Here is a 27,987-nt window from a genome sequence, read left to right as displayed (position 1 = left end):
ATGCTGTGCAGAGACTATCAGGTATATGAAAAAAAAAAGCCGTCAACTGTCCACAAGGAGTGCGTCCAGTCACATTTTCAGTCAGTCAGCTGAGGATTATGTCATTAGTCTTTGTTCTGTAGAAAGAACACAACACAAGTATGAAAATCATCACCTGAAAGGAAACAGCTGCTGTATATAGTATACCTAAAAATGTTAGGAGTTATTCCTTTATTTCGTATACCCAATGTTACCTGCTTAATCATAGATGCCCCCAAATAAGCAAAACCAAACTTACTCAGAAGGATGATGCAAGTGGGTACTGAATTTCTGGAGGGAAAATGTTGTGAATTAATACAAAAATCATGCATGTGAGGATGACAGATTTGGGTTTTATCCCTACACACCAGGCTGATGACTGTGTTCGTAACTGTTCGTAACTGTCTTCTTAACCATGAGTCCAACTAGAGCATGTATGCTGAAATATTTTGTTCTTTTGGGTAGCTAAACTCAATTAACCATAATTGTTCAATCAGAATTGAGGAACAAGGATAAAATTCAGAGGGATTTTCCTCAAAGCAATATGTCAAGATACAAAACATAGAAAGTGAAAAAAGTGACAGTTGTACAAACTGTTTTATGTGATTAAAAAAGAAGGAAATGGACCTATAAAAAAACACACACAGGGCTTCCCTGGTGGCGCAGTGGTTGAGAATCCGCCTGCCGATGCAGGGGACACGGGTTCGTGCCCCGGTCCGGGAAGATCCCACGTGCCGCGGAGCGGCTGGGCCCGTGAGCCGTGGCCGCTGAGCCTGTGCGTCCGGAGCCTGTGCTCCGCAACGGGAGAGGCCACAACAGTGAGAGGCCCGAGTAACGCAAAAAAAAAAAAAAAAAAAAAAAAAAAAAAAAACACACACAAAAATCAGGATGCTCTAAAATACTAAAATTTCTGTTTTCCTCAAATAGAAGAAGAAACATATTTTGCACATCAGATCCACCTCAAAATAGAACTCAGCTATTTTCAAAGTGATACTCTTAGACCAGTTTCTTCTCCTATTTCTTAGGCATGGCTCAGTTAATCCTAGGCTTATTCCTCAGAGACAAAAGAAACTAGCCTTCATGAGTAGTGCTCATGTTCTCTTAAAATTAAAGAAACAGGGCTTCCCCGGTGGCGCAGTGGTTGAGACTCCGCCTGCCGATGCAGGGGAAAGGGGTTTGTGCCCCGGTCCGGGAAGATCCCACATGCCGCGGAGCGGCTGGGCCCGTGAGCCATGGCCGCTGAGCCTGCGCGTCTGGAGCCTGTGCTCCGCAACGAGAGAGGCCACAACAGTGAGAGGCCTGCATACCGCAAAATAAATAAATAAATAAATAAAGATTAAAGAAACAAATGAAAAAGTGGCCCCCATCTCCCCTAAAATCTTCAATGGTTACAATCATGTAAAACTTAGAAAAGTCTTTCATACTATTTTATTGAACCTTAAAATAATATATTATTTAACGTACCAACAAAAGAGGTTTGAATCTCATTATGAAGTCCATGGTAAATGGGGATTCGAAGCAAAAATAAATAAAAAAGCCGTGCTGCAACTAGAAGACATTCAAAACCAATATAGCTCATTATGTCCTACCATTTTCAACTAATCTGACCCTACTTTACCTTTGCCCTGAATATGTATAACAGCTCAATAAAGGGAAAAAGGATAGATTTATATTTCATGACTAGTCATGCTGAAGAATATGCACTTCCTCTAACGTAGGGAATTGGATGAATGCATATCACTTAAATGTGATATTATAAAGCTTCATTCTCACACACTTGCTGGCCAGAAGGTAGTTTTGTATCATTAATCTTAGTTTCTGATTGTTTTGATGAGATGACATAAAGGTTTCACTGAAGTCACCAATGCACGAGTTTAGCTCACACTTTCAAAGCATATTAAAATTTTATTTTATAAGGAATTTTGCTGACTCATTTTCTCTCAGTAACCCTACGGAAAAACTCGGCCTCAGAAAGGTGAAAAGATCTGCCAAATCATAGTTTTTGTTTTTGTTTTTTTTTCTTGGCGGTAGGCGGGCCTCTCACTGTTGTGGCCTCTCCCATTGCGGAGCACAGGCTCCGGACGCGCAGGCTCAGCGGCCATGGCTCACAGGCCCAGCCGCTCCGTGGCACGTGGGATCTTCCCGGACTGGGGCACAAACCCGTGTCCCCTGCATTGGCAGGCGGACTCGCGACTGCTGCGCCACCAGGGGAGCCCCAAATCATAGTTAAGTGTCAGAGCTGGAACTTCAACTCAGATCTTCTGATTTTAAGTCTAATATTCTCTATACTATATAAATAATTATTTTTAAAAAGGCTCAATCACAGGAGTAATTTATATATTTTCCCCATACTAAGAAGTCAGTATTATTGTCCTTTTTTAAGGACAAAGATTCTTCGAATAAGAGTAAGAATTGTTATCTATATTTTGAAAGACTCACAGACATGAATAAGCAGTTTTGCATGCTATTTTAGAAGACAGCTTGTGTAAAGAGAATTCAGGTCTTAACGTTTTATTTGTAAACACAAAAAACTGCTTTGTTATACAAAAGACTTGCTAATTCTTTTTCCGCTGGCAAATTTAATATTTCTGAATCGTATGAAGTAACAGGAGTGGATTTTGTAATTAAATAAAACATTTGAAAACATTTCTAAATTGAGATTATTCATAATGGGCCCAAAAGGCACTTCCTATTGACAACTGCCTTCTGCAAGGAGGAACTAATCACTTGACTTGCTCTATCAGAGGACAGGTCATCAGCAGTTAGAATTCAGACAATTCATTCTGATACTTGCTAGTTCTCATAATTGGTCAGAAAGAAAACCTGGTGAAAAGAAAATTGCTTTCAAGCCAGTAACTTCAAACTGACTCTAAAGTGCTTGCCAACTGCTACTATTTGACCAGCATCGGACTTGGGAAGCTGGTGTGTGTGTGGGGGAATGGGGAAGCTCTCAGCTCCCCTTGAAACTCAGGATTCATTTCCAGAATAAAAAAGTGAAATAGAACATTTCTAACTTTCTCTAATGTTTCCCCAAACCGTGGAGATGTGAGCTGTCCTAGAAATAGAAATTTAGGTTTGATTTCTTAAAACTAAAAGAAAAGGAATTCATAAGGCTGTATGTAGCATTACTTATAATTGACAAGAGTAAATTGTCAAGGTTATTTTTGAAAATACATATATGCACATTAGAGTATTTTCTGAACGTGCAGTTTTAACGTACAAACTCACAAATATGAGTCCAGAAAAACAGCAACGTTTAGGTTCAAAAGGTTCAAAAAGATGCATTACAATTGACCCTTGAACAATGCGGGGGGTTAGGGGTGGTTACCCTCCACACAGTTGAATATCTGAGGATCACTTATCATGGGCCCTCCATACATGCAGATACTCCTTACCCACGGTTCTGCATCCACAGATTCAACCAACCTCGGACCCAACCAACCTCAGATCATGTGGTACTGTAGTATTTACTACTGAAAAACATCCACATGTCCACAGTGGACCCATGCAGCTTAAACTTGCGCTGTTCAAGGGTCAACTGTATTTGGTATTGCTTTTTAGGCATTTCACTAGTGAATGTCAAGACATTCTTTATAAAGACTGTCATAAATTACCTCAATTCATAACTCAAGACATTAACTCTTCAAGTTAAAAATCTTTAGAAGTATTCCAATTTTAAAGTTTATGTAATCAAATAGTAAAGTCCAATTCTTAATAGCTAAGACATTCACACACACACAGACACACACACAAATACTATTTAATTTTCTAAACTGAAATCTGATTTTATTTTATAGGACAAAGACATTCTCCCAGTAAACATCAAAAACATTTTTTAAGTTTAAAAAGTGCAAGTTTAAAAAATATACTGTAAAATTATCAGCAAACTTTTAAGCCACAGTGCTTTTAACCAACAACTTGTAAATCCTTAAAAAGAAACTCTATACATATTCCTTTCGTTACACTATTTAGCCAATGTGTTTTGGAATTTAGATTAAAAAGAGCATACCTCAAGAATCAGTAAGTTCTTTGTCGTTTGTTAGATTCTTCTCTTGGGGAGTCTGCCAGCATAACTTTAAGTCTGACTCCATTCAGGATCTTCCCATGTAAAGTAGTAATGGCATCATTAGCACTTATTCTATCTGCATACTTGGCATACCCCACATTTTTTCCTGACACAAGGTAAACTTCAATCAGGTTACCAAAACGACTGAAACAAAGTAAAAAAAAGATCAACTGAAATTGATAAGTACAGATGCTCAGGTCCAAAAGTTGGGGTCCATTCTGGACTCCTTTTTTCACTCCTTTCCCCACATCCAATCTCTAATAATGTCAATCTTCCTTCTTAAACATTTCCTCTATCAGTCAATTTCTCCTCATTATCACTCAGATCTCTTTCCTCATTCTGACCATCATTATCTTTTTCTTAGTTTACTCTAATACCTTCTTCACTAGTTTACCTGCTCCCTGGGTTTATCCTTCTCCAATCTATTCTCTATCCTGTCTTCTGAGTGATCTTTTTAAAACACAAATATGATCATTTCCTCCCTAAAAGTCCCTTCAGCTGCTCTTCACACCTCCAGGGTAAGGACAAACTCCCTAACATAACCTGTGGGCTTTTCTTGACTTGGGTCCTTGTCCTCTGCAGCTTCATCTTCCCTCAGTCTCTCAAATCCCATATTCCAACAACCTCCTTCCACGTTCTCTCCGGCAGGTATAACAACCCACACGCCCAGCTTTTTTCCCTGGTTAAATTATTTTTATCCTCCAGGCTTCCACTATACTTTGCTTCTTTCAAGAAGTCTTCTTTGAGTTTCTAAGGCGGGTGCCCCTCCTATGTATTTCACAGCCTGAATACTCCTCTTCATAACACCAACCTCTCTAGGTTGTAATTTCCTATTCACTTATCTGTCTCCTACATGTGATTAGTTCTAAGAGGACAAGAACTATTACATCTTGTTTACATAATATAATGTATGTTTACACAAATGTCTCTGGCACTTAGCACAGTGACTGCCTGTTACAGAGGAGAGGTTCAAAAAATAAACGAAATAAATTGGTTAAATAAAAATCAAAATACTTGAACCACATCACTGATATTTTGTGAAGTTCTTTAACAAGATTTCTATCTATCTTTTAAATAAATTCACTAATGTTGTAAGGCAAATAGGAAAAAGACCAAAAAGAAAAAGTTAAGGTTAAAGAAGTTACATTAAAAACAAACAAGAGTCTTCCCTCTTTTTACACTTATTTTATATATGTACACACACACACATACACACACACATTCTTCCCTACAATCAAATAATTGTTTACTCAATGTAGTTATATAATCCTTAAGGGTCCAACAGAGTGCAAACAAAATAGAAGAGGCTTAATAAACACTTCAGTTGAATTCTAGAGGACAGGTCTATACAGATGTACCTTCTATTAAGAAAAATGATTTGTTCATTCTATGTATGCAACTTTTCAAAACAATACTCCATGTTTTATGTCTTCAAAAGAAAATAAAAGGAAATTCTGTGTGGAGACTTACGACATGTAAATAACAAAGAAGAGAAGGAAACAATTATATATTTTAAAAGGTGATATACATAAGAACTTTTTTAAACCACAGAACGAATCATCTGTACCTGAAAGGTACCGGACACAGGAAGCTTCAAGAGTGCAAGACTGCTTAAATGAATGGTTTAAATAAATTATATTATTTTAAAATGTAACGCTGTAGAATTGAAATCTTACCAGAATATATCCTCCAGTACATCTAAAGGTAAAGGATGTGGATTAAACACGATAAAAAGTCTTTCTTTCACAGGAGTTTCAGGAGGGGCTTTTTTTTTGCATGATGGAAGTACAACATCTGTCTGGATTTGAGGCAGCTGTGATCCAGAATTTCCTCCAAATTGCTGTTGAAGAATTAGGTTCAAAACAACAAAAAAAAGAAAAACTGCATTTTAGGGATTTTTAAGTCAAGGGCAAAAAGAGATGTGTATCATGGCACCTATGTGGTCTTTTACTATACCTCTGAAAATTTTCTTACACAGGTAAGGTAATAAACAAAAGGCCACATATATTTTATACTACTGTGAAGGTTAAATTCTTACCTACTTACCAAAAATTGCTGCTGACTTGGGTTATTCCACACCATTGATGCAAGCTGTGCAGCTACCATCTGCGTTGCCATTTTTCTAAGGAGACTGGAGATAAGAACTAGTAATTTACAGAAAACTAGAAATATTCAGCCTCTAAACAGTAACTTCTTTCGTGTGACTTCCTCACCTGAGAGGTCAATTGTTTTCTATTTTTATTTTCCAGGTCATGTCACGTATACCCAAAGCTTGGCTTTAGGCTAGCTCCTGGAATGGTACTTACTCTGTTGCATTACTCCCATCATCAATGAAGGAAACACCTATCCGATTCCCAGGAGGATACTGAAATCCATGTAACTTGTATTTTGCATAAATAGCAGATGCTACATTAAAATACTGAACCACTCCATGACCTAAAACAAAGCAGAGAATACACGGGAATTAGAAAAAAAGCAGATTCAGTATCTAAAGTTTGTGTTGCCATAAGAATGAAACAATAGAGAAAAACACTAATATCACACAACTAGTAAATATATAATCAAATGTGTCAGAAAACAAAGTTCTCTTTTACATGTGTTCAACAGCTGTGTTCCTATAAAGCAAAGTATGAATCAGATGTTGGTAAAAATATGAACATGATATTTTTTAAAAAATGGTATCAGTAGCTTAAGTTCTGTCCAATGAATTTAATTTTAAGATCTTGGCTTTTCTTATATGACAGAGATACACCTAAAAGCCAACCAGTTTTTCTTAAAATTTTCATTCTTTGAAATTCTAAAATTTTCCCTATCATAGTGAGTAAGAAATGAAATGAGAAGTGATATATGAAAAGAATATATAGTCATCTTGGCTAGCTGAAGTGGTAGACAGAGAAAGAGTGATATATGTAGTAAAACCAAAAAGCAGGGGAACAGAGGGTTTCGGATCAAAAGTCACATATTTCACATTCCTTTGAAGAGCTTTTAGCTAAGGGGATAGATTTCAATTCAGGAAGGTGATGCTACAGGGGGGGGGGGGAAATTTTATACAGGAGCCCTTACACGGCAAGCCCAGGAGCTTGTAACACAACCAAAAGGTTTTCACAATACATTTATACTATAACTCACTTTGGGAAAAACAATGTTTTAATTTAATGTTCCTCTCTAGATCTAAGCATCTCAACATTTTAATGAAATTGAAACTCAGAAGCAAATGAACATATAAAACTAATTCAAATAGGATTCTAACTATATGATACCTCTATTAATAAAAAGGTGTTCCAATGATACACATATTTATCAGACACATCCAACCAGAGAAACACAGAGAAGGTACAGGAACAAATACATTTCAAAGTACCAGATAAAAAGGAAAGAAAATACAAAACAAATAGAATTACATACGAATATAATAACAGATATGCCAAAACCCACAAAATGTGTGCCTCAGAGTCACAACAAAGAATGACAGCAGGGACTTCCCTAGTGGCCCAGTGGGTAAGGCTCTGAGCTCCCAATGCAGGGGGGCTGGGTTTGATCCCTGGTCTGGGAACCAGATCCTGCATGCATGCTGCAGCTAAGAGTCTGCATGCCACAACTAAGAAGTCCACAAGCTGCAACTAAAAAAGATCCTGCATGCCGCAATTAAAAAAGATCCCACATACTGCAACAAAGATCCTGCATGCCACAACTAAGACCCAGAGCAGCCAAAATAAAAATAAATAAATTAACAGTAAAAAAAAAAAAAAAAAAAAAAAGTGTAAGACTGGGTTAAAGTTGGAGCTGGTACAAAGTAGGTCAATGACTTTTTAGTAGGTCCTGCTAAGACCAGTGCTGGATAGAGTAATATTGATTATGTGGGAGTGTCTGTATGAAGGGTGTGGACACTCTAGGCCAGTCAGCCTATATAATCTGACTCATCTATTTCCCCTCAACATCCATACAAAGACACCCTAAAATGACTAAATCAAGTATATTGATAGTACTGGAAGAGATGTCAAGTATGATTTCTCTATACCACCCCTCACCTCCAATTCTTTAAAAACCAACAAACTGAGTGCCTATTATGTGCCAGGACTTGAAGTAGATATTTTATATATATTATTTCTAATTCTTATCTAACCCTGGCATAGAAGGCACTGATAATCCCATTTTACAGATGAGGAAAGAGAGACTAGATAGAATAAGCAATTTGCTAAGGTCTTACAACTATGTGTCATTGTTGGGATATGCACCTGAGTTGGCTGCAAAATGGAATGCCAACCTTTTCCCATTACGCCACTAGGGCATTTTTAAAAAGCCTTAAAAAAATCAAAAGGCTTACAAGAATACAAAGATGGATTAACCTAACACTAGATAAGAGATTTCATCAATGAACCAGTTACCAAGTTCAAATGGCTGACATTAGTCTTGCTTCTATGTGGGGAGAAGCAGAGAGAGAAGTAAGGCAATTAAAATGCTTGAAATGAAGGGAAGGAGTTCCATTTTGAGGTATAAAGTTTAAGAAAAAGAGACTTAGGGAAAAGGAGAAAACTTTAAGGGTTTTATCACTTTGCCTAGCATTAATGAGAAGTACAGAAAGAGACCCTATTCTAAGGTATTTTTGTTGTACAACTGGAAACAGAGAATGCTCTATTTTATGGGCGTTAAAACAGTTTTAAAAAAATAAATGACTCTATAAAGTAGATATATTCCCAGGGATTTGTTTATTGAGGTATCACTATATTTGAAAGTTTAAGGTAGAGAAAAAAGAAACAAAGAACTGTCAGACAAACAGTATCTGACATAAAAAGTGCCACTGGAACAAATGAACTTATTTACAAAACAGAAGTAGAGTCAAAGATGTAGAAAACAAACTTATGGTTACCAGGGGGAAAAGGTGGGGGGAGGGATAAATTGGAAGATTGGGATTGACATATATACACTACTATCTATAAAAAAGATAACTGATAAGGACCTACTGTATAGCACAGGGAACTATACTCAATACTCTGTAACGACCTATAAGGGCAAAGAATCTAGAAAAGAGTGGATATATGTATATATATAACTGATTCATTTTACTGTATAGCAGAGAGTAACACAACATTGTAAATCAACTATACTCTGATAAAAATTAAAAAGAAAAAGTGCCACTGGAGAAAAGCCAGTTTAACAGAACACAGTACATTTAAAAATAATACAGACATTATTTTACCATAATTAGAATACGGATCTCGTTGAACTTCACAGTATTCCAACCCTGGTACTATATCAAAAATGCTGAAAAGCTGCTCTTCAGTGAAAGGAACTCTTGATACAACTGACAGGCGTTTGGAGATGGCTTCCTGGCCTCTGTTGTCATTCTTGTCAAAACTTGAAAATTCAGATTGTTGTTCTCCAACAATATAAAACAAAAAGCAAATCTTTAAATTTCGATACATTCAGAGATTCATTTAACATTTTAGATACTAGAAAATAAAATGAACTGTCATTAAGTCCTCTGCAGTGAACAAAGGCACTGTCTTTTGGAATATGCTCTTGGTCATCAGCACTATCAGGAGAGACAAGGACAAGAAAACAGACAACTCTCCCCATTTCCCTGCCTTAATACAGAAATATAAGCAGAAATGTGTAGTCTAATTTCACAGGAATATGTGTACTATGCAAAACTGCAAAATATGGCAAGTGTTTCACCTAAAGGGAAGTTTATGCCAAATAACATTTACAGGTCATCACTCATTTTCCCCCTTTTCTAACTTCTACTTCTGTCATTCCTCTCCTTTCTCTAGCCCTAACTTTAAAGCAGCAGTAATTTAGGGATAAAATTTTAGGATTCATACTGAGGGGATAACTGTATATGTCTTTCATACTTCTTGGTCAGCTGCATACAAGCAGCAGCTCACCACCCCCCCCAAAATGGCAGTGTAACACTGCCACTGACAGTGACATAGTGTAACACTTAGATAATGCATAACTAAACCATAAAAAACTATAATTGGAAATAAGTTAAACAAAATAAGCATTAAATAATGACATTAGGTGTCATGACCAACTTCTTGAAAGAAAAAAAAACCTATAAATTCTTTTATTCACTACTTGAACTTCAGACTGCTGATAAAAGAGTATTAAAAAAACCCCCTCCAAATCAGGTTGCATACACTACTTATGCCATTAAAGTAAAGATAGCCCACTTACCAAATGGAAACATATTCACTCTAGGTTCATGTCCCAAAGTCTCCTGCCTCATATTACTATAATAATCTTGTTCTGAGGATTCAGATGCTTTATTTTTGGGTTCAGCCAAGATTGCCCTAAAACCTGAAAAAGATAATCCATAAATTTCAAACTTTATAGCAAATTTAACACACCTACAAATATAATTGATTGCTAATGCTTGACTTAGTTTTATAATTGTATAAAACAAAATCTACACAAACAACCATCTCCACCAGACCTACCTACTTCTTTGATTTTTGAAAGATGGCAAGGAGTAAATGAGAAACAGCAAGAATCCCAAATTATGGGTCAATGTAGACATGAAAGATCAGCAATTCTATTCTATCCTTTCCAGTCTCCCTCTACTACAGATGACATCATCATTCATTCTCTCAGGCTTTCCAACATCAAAATCCAATAGTGCTTCTTCACACCCAACTGTTATCAAGATTCTTCCTTTGAAATATACTTAGAAGATGTTATCTTTCACTCCAACTTCCCTGCCTCTGTTTTAAAATTAGATTCTCTTCAATTAATTACAACCCTTCAACTAATCGCTTTGCCTCTGGATCAAGAGTTTTAACTGGGGGTCCAACGATGAGCTTCAAAAGGTGGGAAGGTTCATGAACCCTCTGAAACTTTAAACATAATGCTTATTCGTATGTACACATGGGCATATTTCAAGGGAGAAGGTTCACAGCTTTCATCGTATTATTCAGTGGTTCCAAAAAGGATAAAATGAGCCTCTTTGAATTCTTCCTCTGGAAATCCACTCTTGATACTGTGGTTAGATCAACTGTGCTGAAACAGTTTTTGTTATTTTTCTCCTTTTAAAACAATCTACAAGGGATTTTCTAATGTGGACTAAGCTTGAACTCTTCATCACCTCCCATGTACGGTTCCAATGTACCTAGATTACTTTGTCCCTGTTTCTTAACAGGAATACCAAGCTTTACTCAGATTGTTGCCTTCATGCTATTAAGCAAAGACATTTATTTCTAGCTCTGTGTCTTTACCAACATTGCTCTCATCTTCTGTCCTGCCTACTCTACACCAGTTGCAAATCCTACCTCCAGATGTATTCCCATGCTCATTTGGTGCACTTGTTTTTCACCACTGATAGGCTATATCACACACTTCTGAACATTTTCTCATTTGGCAAATTTTTATTGAGTCTACTATAAATGGCAGTATCTTTGCTAGAGATCTCAATAAACCTTAATTGAGTACTACTCAATTGAGTACACTACTATACTGAGTACTACTAACAGCAGTACTAGGTACTTGGGGTGACAGCAACAGATAAATAAGACATAAAGCTTTAAAAAAATCTATTATTCCTTAACTATTTTTTGCCTATTAGATCTTGGCTACCCAATATAGCTGTCAATTCCTTAAATGCCAGTGTTGCTATATATTCCATTTGTATCCCTCTACTTATATTGATGAGTATATCACAGGTACTCAGTTAATGTTGGTTGACTGAAAAATTTAGAAGGATCTGAGCGAAAATTTTGGTGTATATCTTAGGGTTATCTAAGAGTTCTACTGATAATAATTATTTTCAGTATGTATCTATTTTTATAATATCCTAAAACCCACTAATTGAATTATTCTACAGCTCATTTCTAAGGGTAAATATAACTAGAAGTATGACAACAAAGAATATTTTCCTTGGCCTCTTTAGAATTCTTATTCTTCAGAATGTACACCAGCAACAGCAGAAGATTCAAATAATGTCACTCTACCTTGAAATTAACCCAATGTGTATTTACTTCCCAGTGCTAGCAAACCTTAAAAATCTTTACTATTTATGTTTATTAGTATACCTAATTCTATTTAGGGTTTAGGTCAAATATAAACAAATATTACAGAATACCTGAATTTCTTTAAAATATAAAGAATAAATATTAAAAAAAAAACCCAACCTGAAAGGGTTGGTCAATTTTTTTAATATTTAAAATTCTAAATAATTTAATAAACCCCAAAAACCTGTAGAAATAATAACCAAAGTAGGACAACAAGCATTTTCACTGAGTTAATGCAGTTGCTCATATTTTTCAAGACAGTGCCTCAATGAAAGCCTAATCACAGCCCCCAAATTATTTTCACCCTAGGACTATATATATTTAAACTCCCATTGCTGAGATTAAATTAGCAGGTATGGCTATTAGCACAAACCAGTATTAGATTATAATTAGAATAATTCAAATTTTTTCAAATGTCTATTACAACGATAAATGAACACATCCTTACTTCGATCACAGTTTTCTATTGCTTGGGCAGCCTGTGATGGTTTTAAGTATCGAACATAGCCCAAGCCTTTACTTTCTCCAGTTACTTTATTCTTAATAATGCTGCAATACTCGATATCTCCATACACCTATGAGAGTTAAAAGAAATGATCTTAGAGGAGTCAAAATTAATAACTGAACAGATTTCAGCACTAACTTAAAATTTACTTGTTCTTCTTGCTTGCAAAAAAAGAAATCAGAATTTATAGCTACTTTTAATAATGGAATAAAAATGTCACAAACTAATGCACTAGAAAAATAACCATAATGATGATAAAACCAAATAATAACATAACCAAATAATGATACTTTTAATTTACTGAGCATTTGCTTTACATATATCACTTTCTTGTTATAACAGCCCTTCAAGGATATATATATTATACTGCTTATTTTACAGACAAGGAAGCTGGGCCTTAGAGAAATCAAATAACTTGCCAAACTCATGGAGGGAGAGCAAAAATTTGTACATGGTCTGGAAAGCTCCAAAGTCTTGCTCAGTGTTGGTTAAGAGCAGAGGCTCTGGAATTGAACCTCCTTTATTCTAATCTTGGTTCAGCCACTTATTAACTGGGCAGTTGCCTATCTCCTTAGCCGTTAAATGGGGCTAACAGCTGTACCTACCTCGTAGGGTTGTTTTAAGGGTTAAAAGAGCAAGTACACCTAAAGTGCATATAGAGGGTCTGGGACATAGTCAGCACTCAGTAAATATTAGCTATAATTATTTATCTGCCTTCTAACAGGAACATAAATGATTGTGTATACTTTTGAAGGAGTGCCTCTTGAAGTACATTTTAAAAATACATTGGTTCATGCAGAAAGTTAATACTCCACATGAGAAATATGTGGTAAATGTTTACTTTTAATGTTGAAAGAAATACGGGATATAAATTCTTACTGTTTATTATTAATTTTATAAAATTTTCATGTAACCGATTAGTAACTTAACTACTATATATGTATTTAAAAATGCCATATTTGTTCACTCAGAGAAAGATAAAAGTTTATAAGTATATAAGGTAAAAACTTTATTCTTACTATTGGAGGAAGTATGAAATATATATATATATTTGGTATTTGTTATTTTTGAAGTATTTTATTCAATCCTCAGTTGGGGTAGGATAGAGGAAGTTTGAAAATTACTTTTTACTACTTGTTTTCTTTCTTGCTTGTTGTCCACATGATTCAGTACTGGGAAGATTAGTAGAAAAAGAATAAAAAATTACAACTCAAGACAATTTAAAAATTGCTTTTTAATAGTTTTTGTGAAAGTGTATCACCGCTCATAAAAGTCAATGGCTGAAAAGAAATTTTAAATTGTCTCCAAATTTCATTGACTACAATCTAGCTATAGTTCAGAGTTGTAGGTAGTTTTTTTTTTTTTCTTCTTTAAATATAATTCCTTCAGAGGCCTAATTTTAAAACAAAAACTATAGAGGATAAGTCTTTCTGTGAATAAGTACATCAACATGCCACAGACTCGAAACAAATGCGAGATAATACAGTTCACACACTCAGGCTTGCCTGCCCCACCTCTCCATGAGAGGCAATAGAGAGGCGTGCTAAGAGGGTGCTTTGAAAATTTCAAGACCAAGAGCAGGCTCTGGATTCAGACACCCTGGGCATAAATCTTGGCTCCACCACCTACTAGGTATGAGACCTTACTTAAAACTCTGAGCTTTATACGTCATTTTCCTGAATCTGTATTTTCATTAAATGGGGGGAAAAACACCATCATCAATATTTTCCAGGTTTTATATATTTTTAAAAAGTTAACTTATTTTAGTTTTAATATTTAATAACTAGATTGAAATAGATGACTTAAAAATAGTTATTTAATTCTCCACCACCAATCTAATGATCTAACTCAAACAAGATTTAGTAATTGTACAAGCAATGTAAGATTGTAAGTTATCAAAAACGCTAGCTGATTAGAAAATGTTAAATACCTTAAATTTTTCCCGTAGATCTTCTTCTGTGTAGGACTTTGGTATCATAACAAATATTCTTGTAAGTTCTTCATCTTCAACATCTCGGTGACTTCCAGATGATCTGGACTGAGCAATGAAAACCTAAGAAATAAACAAAACCCAAAGAATAATGCGGAAATATCAGTCAACTGTTTTCCTACTCCTTAAGAATACTTACTTCATTATTAGTATGGGATTCATGTTAGGTTAAATGCAATGTAATAGGGTCTTATCAAAAAACATTTTGTTAAAGCAATCTTTATTGCAATGACTTTTTATGAGACAACACTGATCTTTGCACTTTTTTTTCCGAATTTTTTTTCCTTTATTTATTTTTTTTACCAAGAGCAATAGTCAGTGCACTGAAAGAGAATGTGTACTCTGAGCTTGTTGGGTAGTGTTCAATAAATGTCAATTATATAGTTGATTAATAGTGTTATTAAAATGTCATATCCTTACTGATTTTGTCTACTTTTTCTATCAGGCTAAGAGGAGTGTAAAAATCTGATTATGAATTTCTCTCTCCTTTTAGTTCTATTAATAATGCTTCATGTATTTTGAAGCTCTATTATTGTTACATAAACATCTGGAATTGTTATGTACTTTTTGATTGATATTTTTATTTTTAGGAAATTATTCTGTTAATACTCTTCCTGCTGAAGAGCATTTTGTCTGATATCACACCAGCTTTTTCTATCCTTTTACTTTTAACCACTTTGTATCTTTATACTTAAAAGTGCATCTCTTGTAAACAGCATTTAGTTTGGCCTTAAAAAAAAAAAAATCCTGACAATCCCTACTTTTTTTTTTTTGCGGTATGTGGGCCTCTCACTGTTGTGGCCTCTCTGCGGCATGTGGGATCTTCCCAGACCACGGCACGAACCCGTGTCCCCTGCATCGGCAGGGGATTCTCAACCACTGCGCCACCAGGGAAGCCCAATCCCTGCTTTTTAATAGTAGTGTTTAGACAATTTTTGTTTAATTTAATATTGATGCAGTTGGGTTTAAGTCTAGATGGTCGTATTTTTAATTGTTTGCTTTCTAATATTAATCCTTAAAAAAAGGTAACATAACCATATTCTGGATCATCTCAGTTACCACCTGAGTGACTTATGTGAGCAAGAAAATGCACAGAATGGACTGAGGCTCTATTTTTCTATTAGTAATTTAGTTTTATTGAAATATTATCTGTGACATTAGATTATTACCTGGAATTTAATTTGCTTTGTGGTATTGCTTTTATTTAATTCATAAAATTGCTTTGGTTTTATATTATTCCAGAGGAATATAAAATCTTTAACTATGATTATGGATTTGTTTCTAGAGCTACAAGCATAAGAATTTTAATGGCTACTCTTATTTTTTATAACTTGTAGAAATGTAATAAAAAATAATGTAAATCACCAGACAGGGCCCTTGAGTATTTTTTTCCTTTCTTCTTCTTTGTCTTTAAAGGGGGCTGTATACCATTCAGTATGAGAAAGCCTGAACCTATGGAATTCCAGAGAAGTCAGCAACTAAAAGGACAAAGAATTTATAGAGCCATGGGATTTTTTAGAAATATTGAAAAAGAGGGTCATTATGTTTGCTTGGAAAACAGCTGTCACAGAGGTGTAGAACCTTGCTTACAAGATACAGCTGGAGATACACCCCTAGATAGCATCTACTTCCAGTTATTCCTTTGATAAACTTATACCACATGCCAAGCACTGTATAAGGTATTAGTAGTAGAGTATTAAGTAACACAGAAATGGCCCACTAGAAAGTTAGACCAGTACATGTATCAGTAATGGATGGTCAATAGAAAAATACAAATAGGGAACCTTTAAGTATGGGAAGACACTAGGAGAAAAAAAGAGTTTCAAGTAAGATTTGTGATTGGAGGTGCCATCAGATCACAAATTTCTAAATTTTAGAAGATTGAAGCATTTCAAATTTCTGATAAAGATGACAATATCTAAGTAGAAAACATGCATAATAATCAACCACCTACTGGATGATTTCTCCTGAGATTTTATGTTCACAGACTATGGGCTCTAAATTCTTGCAGAACTAAGGTTTTTCTCTTGTTTTCTAGGTTTACCCTTTTCCTCAAGATAATGTAGCTGATCACTCACAGAACGAGTCTCATTTGGACAATCTTTTCTGGCTGTAGGCCTGGTATTAAAATTTTCTTATTTGTCTTGTAGGGCCTTTGGAACTTTGCAAAAGCAAAGTACATGAGAAACACTGAAGGTGAATTAATTTAACTGGAAATACTGAAAAACAAAACAAAACAAAAACCCCCACTACATTCCAGCAGAAGACAGCCCAAGTTGAAGCTGCTGAAGAATGAATTTAGACTGTCTAGCTAAGGCACTAGTGCAACAACCCTCTGGCTGAAACTGAGTGGACAAAAATGTGAAAAACAAAATTTACGCTTTAATTATCTTTGGGAATCATTTAATTTCTCTGTGGTGAAAAGGGGGGGGATGCATTTTAGCGCTGGAACTTTTACTTCTCTTGTAGGAATTTAATGAAGGCAAGGGGGGGCCTATAGGTTTCAAATTTGGGGCATTTGGGGGAGTTTCCAAGAAGATCTCTGTGGTTATACTATATTCAAAGTAAAAAAATCCTCCCTGCTAAGGTCATAATTGGAAGGAGATGAAAATTATCAACCTAGTGCAGGAGTCAACAAACTTCAGCTTCCTGTTTTTCTACAGCCCATGATCTAAGAATTGCTTTTACATTTTTAGAGGGTTGTTAAAAAACAAAAAGAACGTGTGACAGACTGTGTATGACTCGCAAAGCCTAAAATATTTACTGACTCTTTATAGACAAAGTTTGCCACCCCCTGATCTAGTATATACTGTGGCCTTACACTTAATTTCATTGATGATCTGTCCTGACTCAGAGGGTCTGGGAGGTGGGAGGAGAGGGAATGTCTATTGTCTAATGTGTTGTTGGTGTATTCCTAGGCTCCTCTCTTTTTTGCAAGGAAGGCCTACAGAGACTGCTACTATGGACAAACAAAGAAGATGTACTGAGGGCTCACCTTGTACCCGCTCTGTGCTAAAAGGATAGATTAAGTCAAATAACCCTCAAAATCACCCTTCCTGCCCTGTGTCAGTATATTAATTTTACAAACAAGTTAAGTGTGGAAACTTAATATAAATACCACCAGACTTAATTAAGAGTATTCAAAGAGGCATTTAATATTAATACAATTACACTGGCATCACAATGATTTGGCTCTTTTTAAGGCAGTTTACCTTGGTCTGCTTTCAGAGAAAAGTGATAGTAACAAAACCTCAATATCAATACCTTCCCAAGGAGGGTTTGTTTAAAATAATTTGTAAAGATAACAACAGTGTGATGAATATGCAGCAGTAGCAGTTTTAATCGCCTGCATTTAAAAATTATATACATGCAGGGCTTCCCTGGTGGTGCAGTGGTTGAGAATCTGCCTGCCAATGCAGGGGACACGGGTTCGAGCCCTGGTCTGGGAAGATCCCACATGCCGCGGAGCAACTAGGCCCGTGAACCACAACCACTGAGCCTGCGCGTCTGGTGCCTGTGCTCCGCAACAAGAGAGGCCGCGATAGTGAGAGGCCCGCGCACCGCGATGAAGAGCGGCCCCGCTCGCCGCACCTAGAGAAAGCCCTCGCACAGAAACGAAGACCCAACACAGGCAAAAATAAATAAATAAATTTATATATATATAAAAAATTATATACATGCATACTTTGATACTGGGAAAATGGCTAACAAGGGAGGGCCACAGTTACATGTACTTTTATCAAGTCTTTAAGCACCTTACCTACCTGAGGAAAAGCAAAGTTACTTGTTTTTATACACGGTAAACCGCGAGGTCTCAGAGAGGAGGATCAGAGAAGTCCTCAAAGTAGGTCAGGGTCAGAGCTGGGGGGTGGATTAGCGACGGCGGGGGCGCGGGGCGGTCTGGCCACCGCAGCTCAGCAGCCCGAGTAGCCGCAGACGCCTGGTCCGACCCGGGAGCGGACGTTCTCCCTGCATCCCCCATTCTCCCGCACCCCAGTGCAGCCCGGCCGGCAGGGCGTCCGCAAGAACACTCTTGCAACGCCGTCCTCCCTTCCCCTCCCCCAACCCCGGAACGCCAGGTGCTGCCCAGTCCGCCCCCGCGAGCGGATGTACCACCCCTACCGCAGCCTGACACCGCCCCCGGGGGCACCCCGACCTGGACCCCCCACCTTGATGGGCTTGGTGTCGCTGGGGCTGAGACACTGGCCGTGCATCTCCTCCATGGCCCTGCAGGCCTGCGAGCTGCGGGCAAACTTGACGAATGCGATGCCCTTGGACTCTTTGGTGTGCTTGTCCCGCACCACCCAGATGTCTTGGATCTCCCCGAAGGGCGAGAAGCGCTCCCTCAGCACCGATTCGGGCGTGTACTTGCTGATCACCAAGAAGATGCGGCTGTTGGGCGGCTCGTCCAGGCTGTCCACGCCCGGGCGGAAGCCTCCGCCGCTCGCACAGCTCCCCGCTTCGTCCATGGTGCTCCACCCCGGCGCGGGAGCCAGGCCCGCACCCCTTTACTCCTCCTGGCTCCCGCCGTGCCCGCCACTGCCGCAGCTTCCCACCCAGTCGCTGCCAGCCTCGCGTCCGCTTCCGGAACACGGAAGGGTCTGGGGCCAGGCGCAGGCCGGCCACGCAGGGTGCCGGCTTTGGGGTCGGGGACCTGCAGCGCCCCCTAGAGGCCCGGGGGAGCCTGACGCAGTCCTCGGCGCCTATCCCGCGGAGCCAAGGCCCACGCACCAGGTGTGTTATCCTGGTTCCCTGTTGCTAGAAGTGTCTGGTGCGCGGGCTTTCCCGTCGCTGGCTCTGCCCCACTCCCAAAGCCCATGGTGTCTTCCCCCAACCTTGCCACCTTGGTCGTAAGCTCAATAGAACAGCTCTATAGGACTGAGTTAAAACATTCAGTCTTAGAGCTGATCATCCAACTCCAGCCTCATTGTTGAGAAAACTGAGATGAGGAATTGGGGCCCATGGAGTAGCAAAAGGTAATAGAAAAACAAACAACAGAGCCCAAACCAGAAACAACTCCATCTTCTGATCTACTCAACTCCCAGAAGCAACCGTGGAAGGTTTGAGGGCAGAAAGAATGCAGCGCACAACTGTGGAACTAGGAGAAATCCTAAGGTGCAAGCAAAGTGGGAAATCTGTACTGACTTCTAAGGCTTGTTGTTAATGGACCTTGAGGAGAGGTCAGCATAAAACTGGCAGAAATCCAGAAACAAGGCAGTGGCACTGGAATGAAGTGAAAGGAACAAACCAGAAAATGGTTCAGGAGCAGAGCTTCTTAAATGTTCAAGTCCAGGGTTACTATGAATGAAAATAGGTAAATACTGTTCATTGGGTGCCAACCGTAAGCCAGGCTCTGTGCAAGGAGCTAGACATACAATGCAGAAATGGAAGGACATGATGTCTGCCCTCAGAGAGTTTTTCTATTGTGGAAGTCTTACATGAAAATATACAATGCAAAGTAATATCAGATTGTGTTAAATGCTTTTGCCACTGAATTATGTGAGCTTGGAAAAATTACCTCATGCTTCCAGCTTCAGTTTCCTCAACTGTAAAGTAGAAATAATATTACCTACTAAATAGCATAGTTGTCAAGCTTAATTCATCCATTCTATTAAGCCAGAAATGTTTTTGACTGTCTACTATGTGTTGGGTACTGTGCTATACCCAAGTGATATGTGTTAAACAAAATGATCACTCTTCTTGCCTCATGAAGTTAATAGATTGGGCTTGTCTAGTTAGGATTATTTGAGATAATATATATGGAGCTAATAGTTTAGTGATCAAATGAGATAATATGCGTACAATGCACGATGGAGATTAATTTTCTTATTCCATCTCACTATGGTGTCCACTCCCCCACTCTTGATATTGTATAGTTGTATGATGGCAACTGAAAGTTAGGGATTCTGGGTTCTCGCTCAGGCTTTAGCACAAAATTGTGACAATTTCTCCTTGTATTATGGTCCACATCTGTAAAATGAGGGCTCTGTTTACCTTGGAGCTTAGCAAGTTAAGGAAGTATCTTATCTTAACTTTCCACTTCTCTTTATCTTACCCAGACCAAAGTGAATGAAAACAATGTGGTAATGTAATAATTTTATTGATGTGATGAAAATGCAGATTCTAGCAATACTATTTTCCACCAGTGCCATCTAGTGGAAAATGTATAATTTTCTTAAACTGCACTTACTGGGAAACTTCTATTAGTAGAACAAGATTACTGATTGGTATCCTGAAAATTTTAGAGCAGTTAATTTTATTTTAGAAGGGGTAAAAGATTGGATAAAACAAAACCAGAATCATAAATATTGGGTAATGCTGAAAATGCAAAATTTCTGTACCATTTAATCATGTGAAATACCACATATTCAATGAAAATAAGAAATTTACTTATAAGTTACTAAATTATAGTAAATATATTTCTTTGACTTGTCTATTTATTTTAAACAGATTTATTGAGATATAATTCAAATATCACACAATTCACCCATTTAAAGTGTTCATTTAAATGGTTTTTAGTATTCAGAGTTGTGTAACCACCACCACAATTGTAGAACATTTTCATCACTCAATGACAGATTTGTCATGCTTCAAATCATATAAAATCACATTTGAGCATGAATCACATGTAACTAAAACAGCTGAAAATTCTGAGATTTGAAAGAATGATTATTAATTTGTCTTATTAGAGAAAAGATATGCTGGGCCTTTGCAGATTAAATTAAACAGGTAGCCTATAATGCACAATTATTAGAATGATAGACACTGAATTTCACATGAAATTCAGATTTCCCTTGAAATTTTCTTCTGAAGTTCTTATTTTTTTAAAAAAAACCAAGAGATTATAGTGTAACTTATTTTTGAAATGCAAAGATAAAATAAATTCTTGTCACCGTTTTCCAAAATTTCTCCAAACTATGATCTAATTACAGTGAGGCTTATTGGTTATTGAGATTAATCATACATTATATTTAACTAAAAATGTTTTGCCTTATTTGAAAAATTTTACTAGATTTTACCACTGATATTTGTTTGTGATCAATTAGTAACTTTCAGATTGTTCTGTAGGAATATGGTCCAGAGTATCCATTTTTTTCCCCATCCTATAAGGCTACTGGCTACTGATAACGTATGCAAGCACCTAGCCTGGCTTGTGGTAGCTACTCAGTAAATAATAGTCTGCCGCCTGCCGCGGCGGGTCCTCAAAGTGCAGCAACAATCGACTAGAGGGGGTAGGGAACTGAACGCACCAAGGTATGGGATCAGAAGGGCACAAGCAACTGATGATTGCAAGGCAAATTTAATAACAAAGCATAGCCATATATATATATATATATATATATACACCCCTAAAGCAGGGAATTTGCTGAGTCACCATCTTATTGGCATCAGCTGGTTAATTAGCTTCTCGGCTTAGTCACGCCTTATCGGCATCAGCTGGTTGATTGGCTTCTCGGCTTCTCCCTCAAAGGCACCAATTTCCCCTCCAGGGTTGCTTTTCCTAGCTTTAGGGAACAACCAGGGGCTCCCAGTAACTGAGCAGGTCCCTGGAGCGATTTGGCCAAAGGCCATCTCCTTTTTTACGTTCATACCATAAAGTCCAGGATGCATACCAAGGAGAGTACAATCGGGCCCTGAGGCTTATGAGGGTCTTAATGGCGCCTTCCTCAGAGGGCAATGCTCGCCACATTTCCCCCGCTTTTATTTTTTAAAGCTTGATAATGCAATTTCAACCCATACACCTCCTGACGAAGAGCAGCGAGACGGCCAACAATAAAGCGTAATAAACAAGGTAAGGCAATTAACATCAACAATACACACGACCCCACGGTAATCAATCCGGTGAGTCCATTTTGAAACCAATGCATTGGGTTTAACCATTGACACTGATCCAAGAGTCCTTGAATTAATGGTTGGGGCCCGTCTTCTTGTAGATGAGCTTCTTGAATTGCTTGTATTTCCGCATTAAGTTTTTGTATGTCCAAACTAATGTGTCCATCAGTCCATACACTTAAAAGTGCATTTTTACTTTGTTCCAATCCCAGTCCGTTTCATTATAAGCGTGTCGAGTCACACAAGTCCAAGTATATTTAGCATGGCAAATCAAACGCATTTTCAATTTTAAAGCCATAATTTGGTCTCCTAAACCTATGAGAGCATTTTTAAAACTCATCAACCTCAGTTTTTAGTTGAGTATCAATATGACTTTGTAATGCTAATGCAATACTGGTATTTTTAGACAATTGATTTAACGTAATGTGCTTGTTGTACAGTTTTACTTAATGCTAAACCGGCGGTAGCGGCTATGGCTGTTAAAGCGGCTAAGGCTAATATGCTACATATTAATATTCCAATGAATCGTTTAGGTCTTTTTAAAGCTTCAGATAATTCTAGCCAAGCTTGCATGCTAGTACTATGATACCATGGTTCAGAAATATTTACAGGCAGCATTACATAGGAAGGTTGTTTTAACATCATAACAGAAAAAGTTCCTTTCATAGGCAGAATGCAAGTACTAAAAATACAATTCTGACAAGTTATATTATATCCTAAGGAACCAGGCAAGATGTTGCAGACAGATATCATAGTTTCCAGCTGTGAAAGCCTGGAAAGCACTGGTGGACAACTCCTTCTCTTGACCAGTGATCTCAGGTCGCTTCTTGGATACTTCTTGTCCCATATTTTTTTTTTTACTTCTGACTATTGCCCCGAGTTACTATCAACTTTACTATGTGGCCCACACTTTCACTCTTCACTCCGGGGATTCACCTACCGAGATTCAGATGTCCCTCTTGTCAAGTCCCTGTTCGGGCGCCACTTGCAAGCAGCGGCGGCGGGTCCTCAAAGTGCAGCAACAATCGACTAGAGGGGGTAGGGAACTGAACGCACCAAGGTATGGGATCAGAAGGGCACAAGCAACTGATGGTTGCAAGGCAAATTTAATAACAAAGCATAGCCATATCTATATACCCCTAAAGCAGGGAATTTGCTTAGTCACCATCTTATTGGCATCAGCTGGTTAATTAGCTTCTCGGCTTAGTCACGCCTTATCGGCATCAGCTGGTTGATTGGCTTCTCGGCTTCTCCCTCAAAGGCACCAATTTCCCCTCCAGGGTTGCTTTTCCTAGCTTTAGGGAACAACCAGAGACTCCCAGTAACTGAGCAGGTCCCTGGAGCGATTTGGCCAAAGGCCATCTCCTTTTTTACGTTCATACCATGAAGTCCAGGATGCATACCAAGGAGCGTACAATAGGGCCCTGAGGCTTATGAGGGTCTTAATGGCGCCTTCCTCAGAGGGCAATGCTCGCCACAATAGTCTCTCCTTTTATTTCTTGAGTTTGCATGTCTTTGAGTTTGAGAATAATATTTAACACCAGATTTTTTTTTCCCTTTTGATTCAATTTGATGACATACATCTTTTAAATATGTAGCTCAGAGGACAGAACACATAGGTACCACTTGGAGTAGTTTCATTCAACCATCTGGTAATTGTGGCTATTAAAATTAAAATAAAATTAATTAAAAAAAATTCACTTAGTCGCATTAGTCACACCTCAAGGGCTCAAAGTTACTTGTGGCTAGTAGACAGTGTCCACGCTGAATATTTCCATCATGGCAGAAAGTTGTATTGGACAGAGCTCCAGAGAACAAGAATATGCGTAAATCTCACACTTACCTATTACACAAAATTTAATAAATTATTTTAATATTCCTATTTCTCTGCTACAGCCTTACCACTCACATCTCACTGAATTGATTATGTAACCACAGGTAAACTACTTTTCCTTCTCACGTTTTCCTAAACACGACTTTGACTTTCTTACCTGTCTGCCTTCAATACCCTCATCTTCTTATAGCTTTCCCAGTCCTCTCCTTTATATCTCCCTCGCTCATTCTCTCTGTTTCTATTTATATTTTATTCTGCTCTTTTGGCGATTAACGAGCAGCTTGCAACCTCGCTGTCCGTTCTTGTATTATTGCACTTTTTATGTAGCTCATTTATAATGAATTAACTTTTAATGTACTTAAATCTTGCCCCAGCTGGATTATAACTCATAGAAAATTGGAGCTTCAGGTCAGTGTTTGTCCTTACAAGTTGCTTGGCACCGTGTCTTGCCCACAGACAAGTAATAAGTAGATGCCTTATTCATTTATTGACGTGATTTGACTCCCGCTATCAAATACTAACGGACCATTCATAAAACGTTGAATTCCTACTTCAAGCAAGAACTGGTACATATTGTGAATATACATAGATAATTTAACTCTTCAGTTAGGTAAAAGTGAAACAAACAAAGCCGGACCCTCACTCTGTCACATTTAGATTCGGTCAGTGACGGCTCGGCAGCGCGAGGCTTTAAGCCCCTGCGAGAATTGTGATTCCGTGGGATTTGGGAGCCAATCAGCAGTGCTGATGGAGCCCCGCCTGCCACTGGCTGGCGTCCGCTGGAAGCACATGCAGGCCCGGCCTTTCAGTGCGGCTTTCGAGGCACTGCAGCCCCCTGACAGCCAGACTGGAACTTGGGGCGCACACTTTGGGCCGAGCCGCCGCACAGTTGACGTTAAAGGTTCTCTGGGGAAGCGGAGGACGGAGCCACTGGCCCTGTGGTAAGTGTGGGACGAGCTAGGAGGGGGTGGGCCGGGCCGTCATGTGATCTGAGCACCGGTTATGTGCCACGATGCAATTTGGGCCTGGGTTCACTCAGAGAGGAGGATCCAACCGTTTGGTTAGTAAGAAGCTCGCCTTAGCCCCAGCCAGGTGGGGCCTGGGTATCCCTAAAAGTGCTACAGAAGACAGTTTCTAGAGAGGGACCTTTCTGCAGCCTTTCTAATTTATCAGTGGGACTGATTTTGAGTCGAGCCTTCAGCCCATGTTGGCAGAAGTCAGCCTCCAAATGGAGTTGGTGGCATGGAGGAGTCCAGATTGGGAGTTTGGAAAGCTCGATTCTTGTTCCAGTTCAGAGGTTCAAGCACAGAAGTTTAGAAAGGGGAAAGGCTATAGACACCTGTGTGTGGGGGTGGGGGCGGGAGGTAGGGGGATGTGTGTTCACAGATGTCAGGTGATTCACCCAGGGTCGCATCTTTGTGATGCACTTCCACTGCAGTACTTTTTTCCACTGCAACATGCAGAATCCCACTTAATTTTTTAAAGTCTGTGTAGTATTCATCTTTAAAATATTCTAGTGAGCTTCCCCTTTCTCTTTCATCACTTCAATTATTTGGGTTTTGTAAACTTCAAAAGCTTTAAGGGTGTCTTGATTGTTCTTCCCACATTCCTCTTTTTATGGGCAAAGTTAGAAATGACAATGGTATGTACCAGTATTAAAAAGTTTTTCACTTACTCCTCTTTAAGTACTGTCACTCAGTTTAGCATCTTCAGTGTGTCAGACATTATGTTCAACACGGGGTTGCCTAGATCACTTTAAGAAGGGAATTGTTAACATTGAAAGTCTAAGATTATATATTTAAACCTCTCACCTTTCACCATCTCTCTCTACTTCTCACCAACTTGTGACTTTAAACAAGCAACTTAACCCCTGTGGACTTCATTTTCCTCATCTGTAAAAATAGAGTTATTAATAGTATCTATCTCACGTGGCTGGTGTGAGAATTAAATACATTAATAATATATAAAGGGCTTATACTCTGCCTGGCACGTAGTAAGCATGTGAAATTGTTTGCTACTCTTAGCCTGGTCTATTTAGCTTTAGAATTACTTCATTTTTGGATGAGTGGTCATTCTCATACCAGATGTCATTTCTTTTCCTATTTTAGTGAGATATTTCTTCTTAATTACTAAATACTAGTAGAGTGCCAAATGATCATAAGACAAAGTGAATTCCCTTGATATCCTTCCTAGTCTTCCTGCCCCCTCCCTTGCTGCCATTGCTGCATCTACTGGTTTTAATGCACTTTGAAGAGGGGTCGTAGATGCTTGCACAGCAGTGATTACATATGGCAGCAGTGAGTGTATTTAATTGTGTTAAATACTGGTAGTTTGAACAGTGACAATGTATCAATGTATTTTCTTATTACTGACTTGCATGTAAAAGCTGAGTAAAGAAATTTGCTTTTTTCCTTTTTTTAAAAAAAGTCTAGTTTCCTGAATTACCAGTAAAATTTAATCGGTATAAGGATCAATCTGATCTTTCTGCTTTATACAAAAATTGGAAAGAAAGTTTCTTTAGTTAGTACTGAGATGACATTTTGTTTTTATATTATACAACTTTATTGTTATAGTGAATGCATTTTGCTAAAAGGCCATACATTTGTTTTTGTGACTGAAGTTTTCCTCTCTATGGCCCTTGTTCAAAGGCTCAATGAATTCTGTACCTGTACAGAGACTTGGTAAAACACACAGGTAGAAATTATTGAAGTTTGGAATTTTAAAGTAAGCTTCTCTTGGATAAAGTGTGTTTTCTTGCTTCCCTTTTTATCAGACCTAAAACACTGATTAACAGCTGAGTTGTTTTGGATACTGCCCGAAGGAAACTTCTGTCCTCCCTTTAAGTGGATTATTGACAGTGATTTGGGTTTCCACACAGATTTTAAAAAGTTAGGAAGATACTAATTTTGCAAGTTTCTGTATATGAAGTACTAGCCTCTCTCTGAGTAATAGTTACTTTAGTTAAACAATACGGTTTTTCAGTATTGTCAGAATAACACAAACGTTTTCTAGTTCTTGGTTGAGTTTTGAAGGTAAAAATGTGCTTAGAACTGTACTGTCAAGAATTAGGTATTTTCATTATTTCTGTAACAGTAACTCTTATGTGGAATCCATCCCCATTCCACCAACCCAGCAACCATTCTTTGAAGAATACAAACTGCAGGAAAACTAAACCCAGGTACTGCATTCATTAGCATTTCAAACTACATTTTTTAAAATAAGTTAAAATTATTTTAGTTTTTATATCATTTTAGATGGAAGAGGCATTTATTTAGGTACATAACAGAGTTTTTGGCCGTCTTTTTAAAAATTGTTTTTTATCATTTGTAAGAATTCTTTACTTTATTTATTTATTTATTTATTTATAAAAATTTATTTTTGGCTGCATTGGGTCTTCATTGCTGTGTGTGGGCTTTCTCTGGTTGCAGCGAGTGGGGGCTACTCCTTGTTGAGGTACTAGGCCGTCTCTTTGTGGTGGCTTCCCTTGTTGTGGATCCTGGGCTCTAGGCGCATGGGCTTCAGTTGTTGTGGTGTGTGGGCTCAGTAGTTGAGGTGCACGGGCTCTAGGGCTCTAGAGTGTGGTCTCAGTAGTTGTGGCGCATGGGATTAGTTGCTCCGCAGCATGTGGGATCTTCCGGACCAGGAATCAAACCTGTGTCCCCTGCATTGGCAGGCAGATTCTTAACCACTGCGCCACCGGGGAAGCCCCGAGTTTTTGGCAGTCTTACCGAAATA

The 27,987-nt window shown here is 38.1% G+C and overlaps 1 protein-coding gene across 1 annotated transcript; it reads right to left on the bottom strand.

The window, feature by feature from the left end:
- Positions 1-4,027: 4,027 nt before the first annotated feature.
- RBM45 (RNA binding motif protein 45) lies at positions 4,028-19,227 on the bottom strand. Its single transcript, XM_059052946.2, has 9 exons — positions 18,755-19,227; positions 14,526-14,648; positions 12,539-12,665; positions 10,262-10,384; positions 9,282-9,461; positions 6,391-6,520; positions 6,131-6,215; positions 5,761-5,924; positions 4,028-4,228 (listed from the first exon to the last, which is right to left on the bottom strand). Exons 1-9 carry the CDS (start codon positions 19,052-19,054, stop codon positions 4,036-4,038), a joined length of 1,425 nt encoding a protein of 474 aa, XP_058908929.1. The 5' UTR covers positions 19,055-19,227; the 3' UTR covers positions 4,028-4,035.
- Between the last annotated feature and the right edge of the window lie 8,760 nt (positions 19,228-27,987).

This window comes from Kogia breviceps, chromosome 2 (genome assembly GCF_026419965.1).
Source record: "Kogia breviceps isolate mKogBre1 chromosome 2, mKogBre1 haplotype 1, whole genome shotgun sequence".
NCBI classification, from domain to species: Eukaryota; Metazoa; Chordata; class Mammalia; order Artiodactyla; family Physeteridae; genus Kogia; species Kogia breviceps.
The sequence above is the reverse complement of the archived record's forward strand: the minus strand, read 5'-3'. Positions and strand labels throughout refer to the sequence as shown.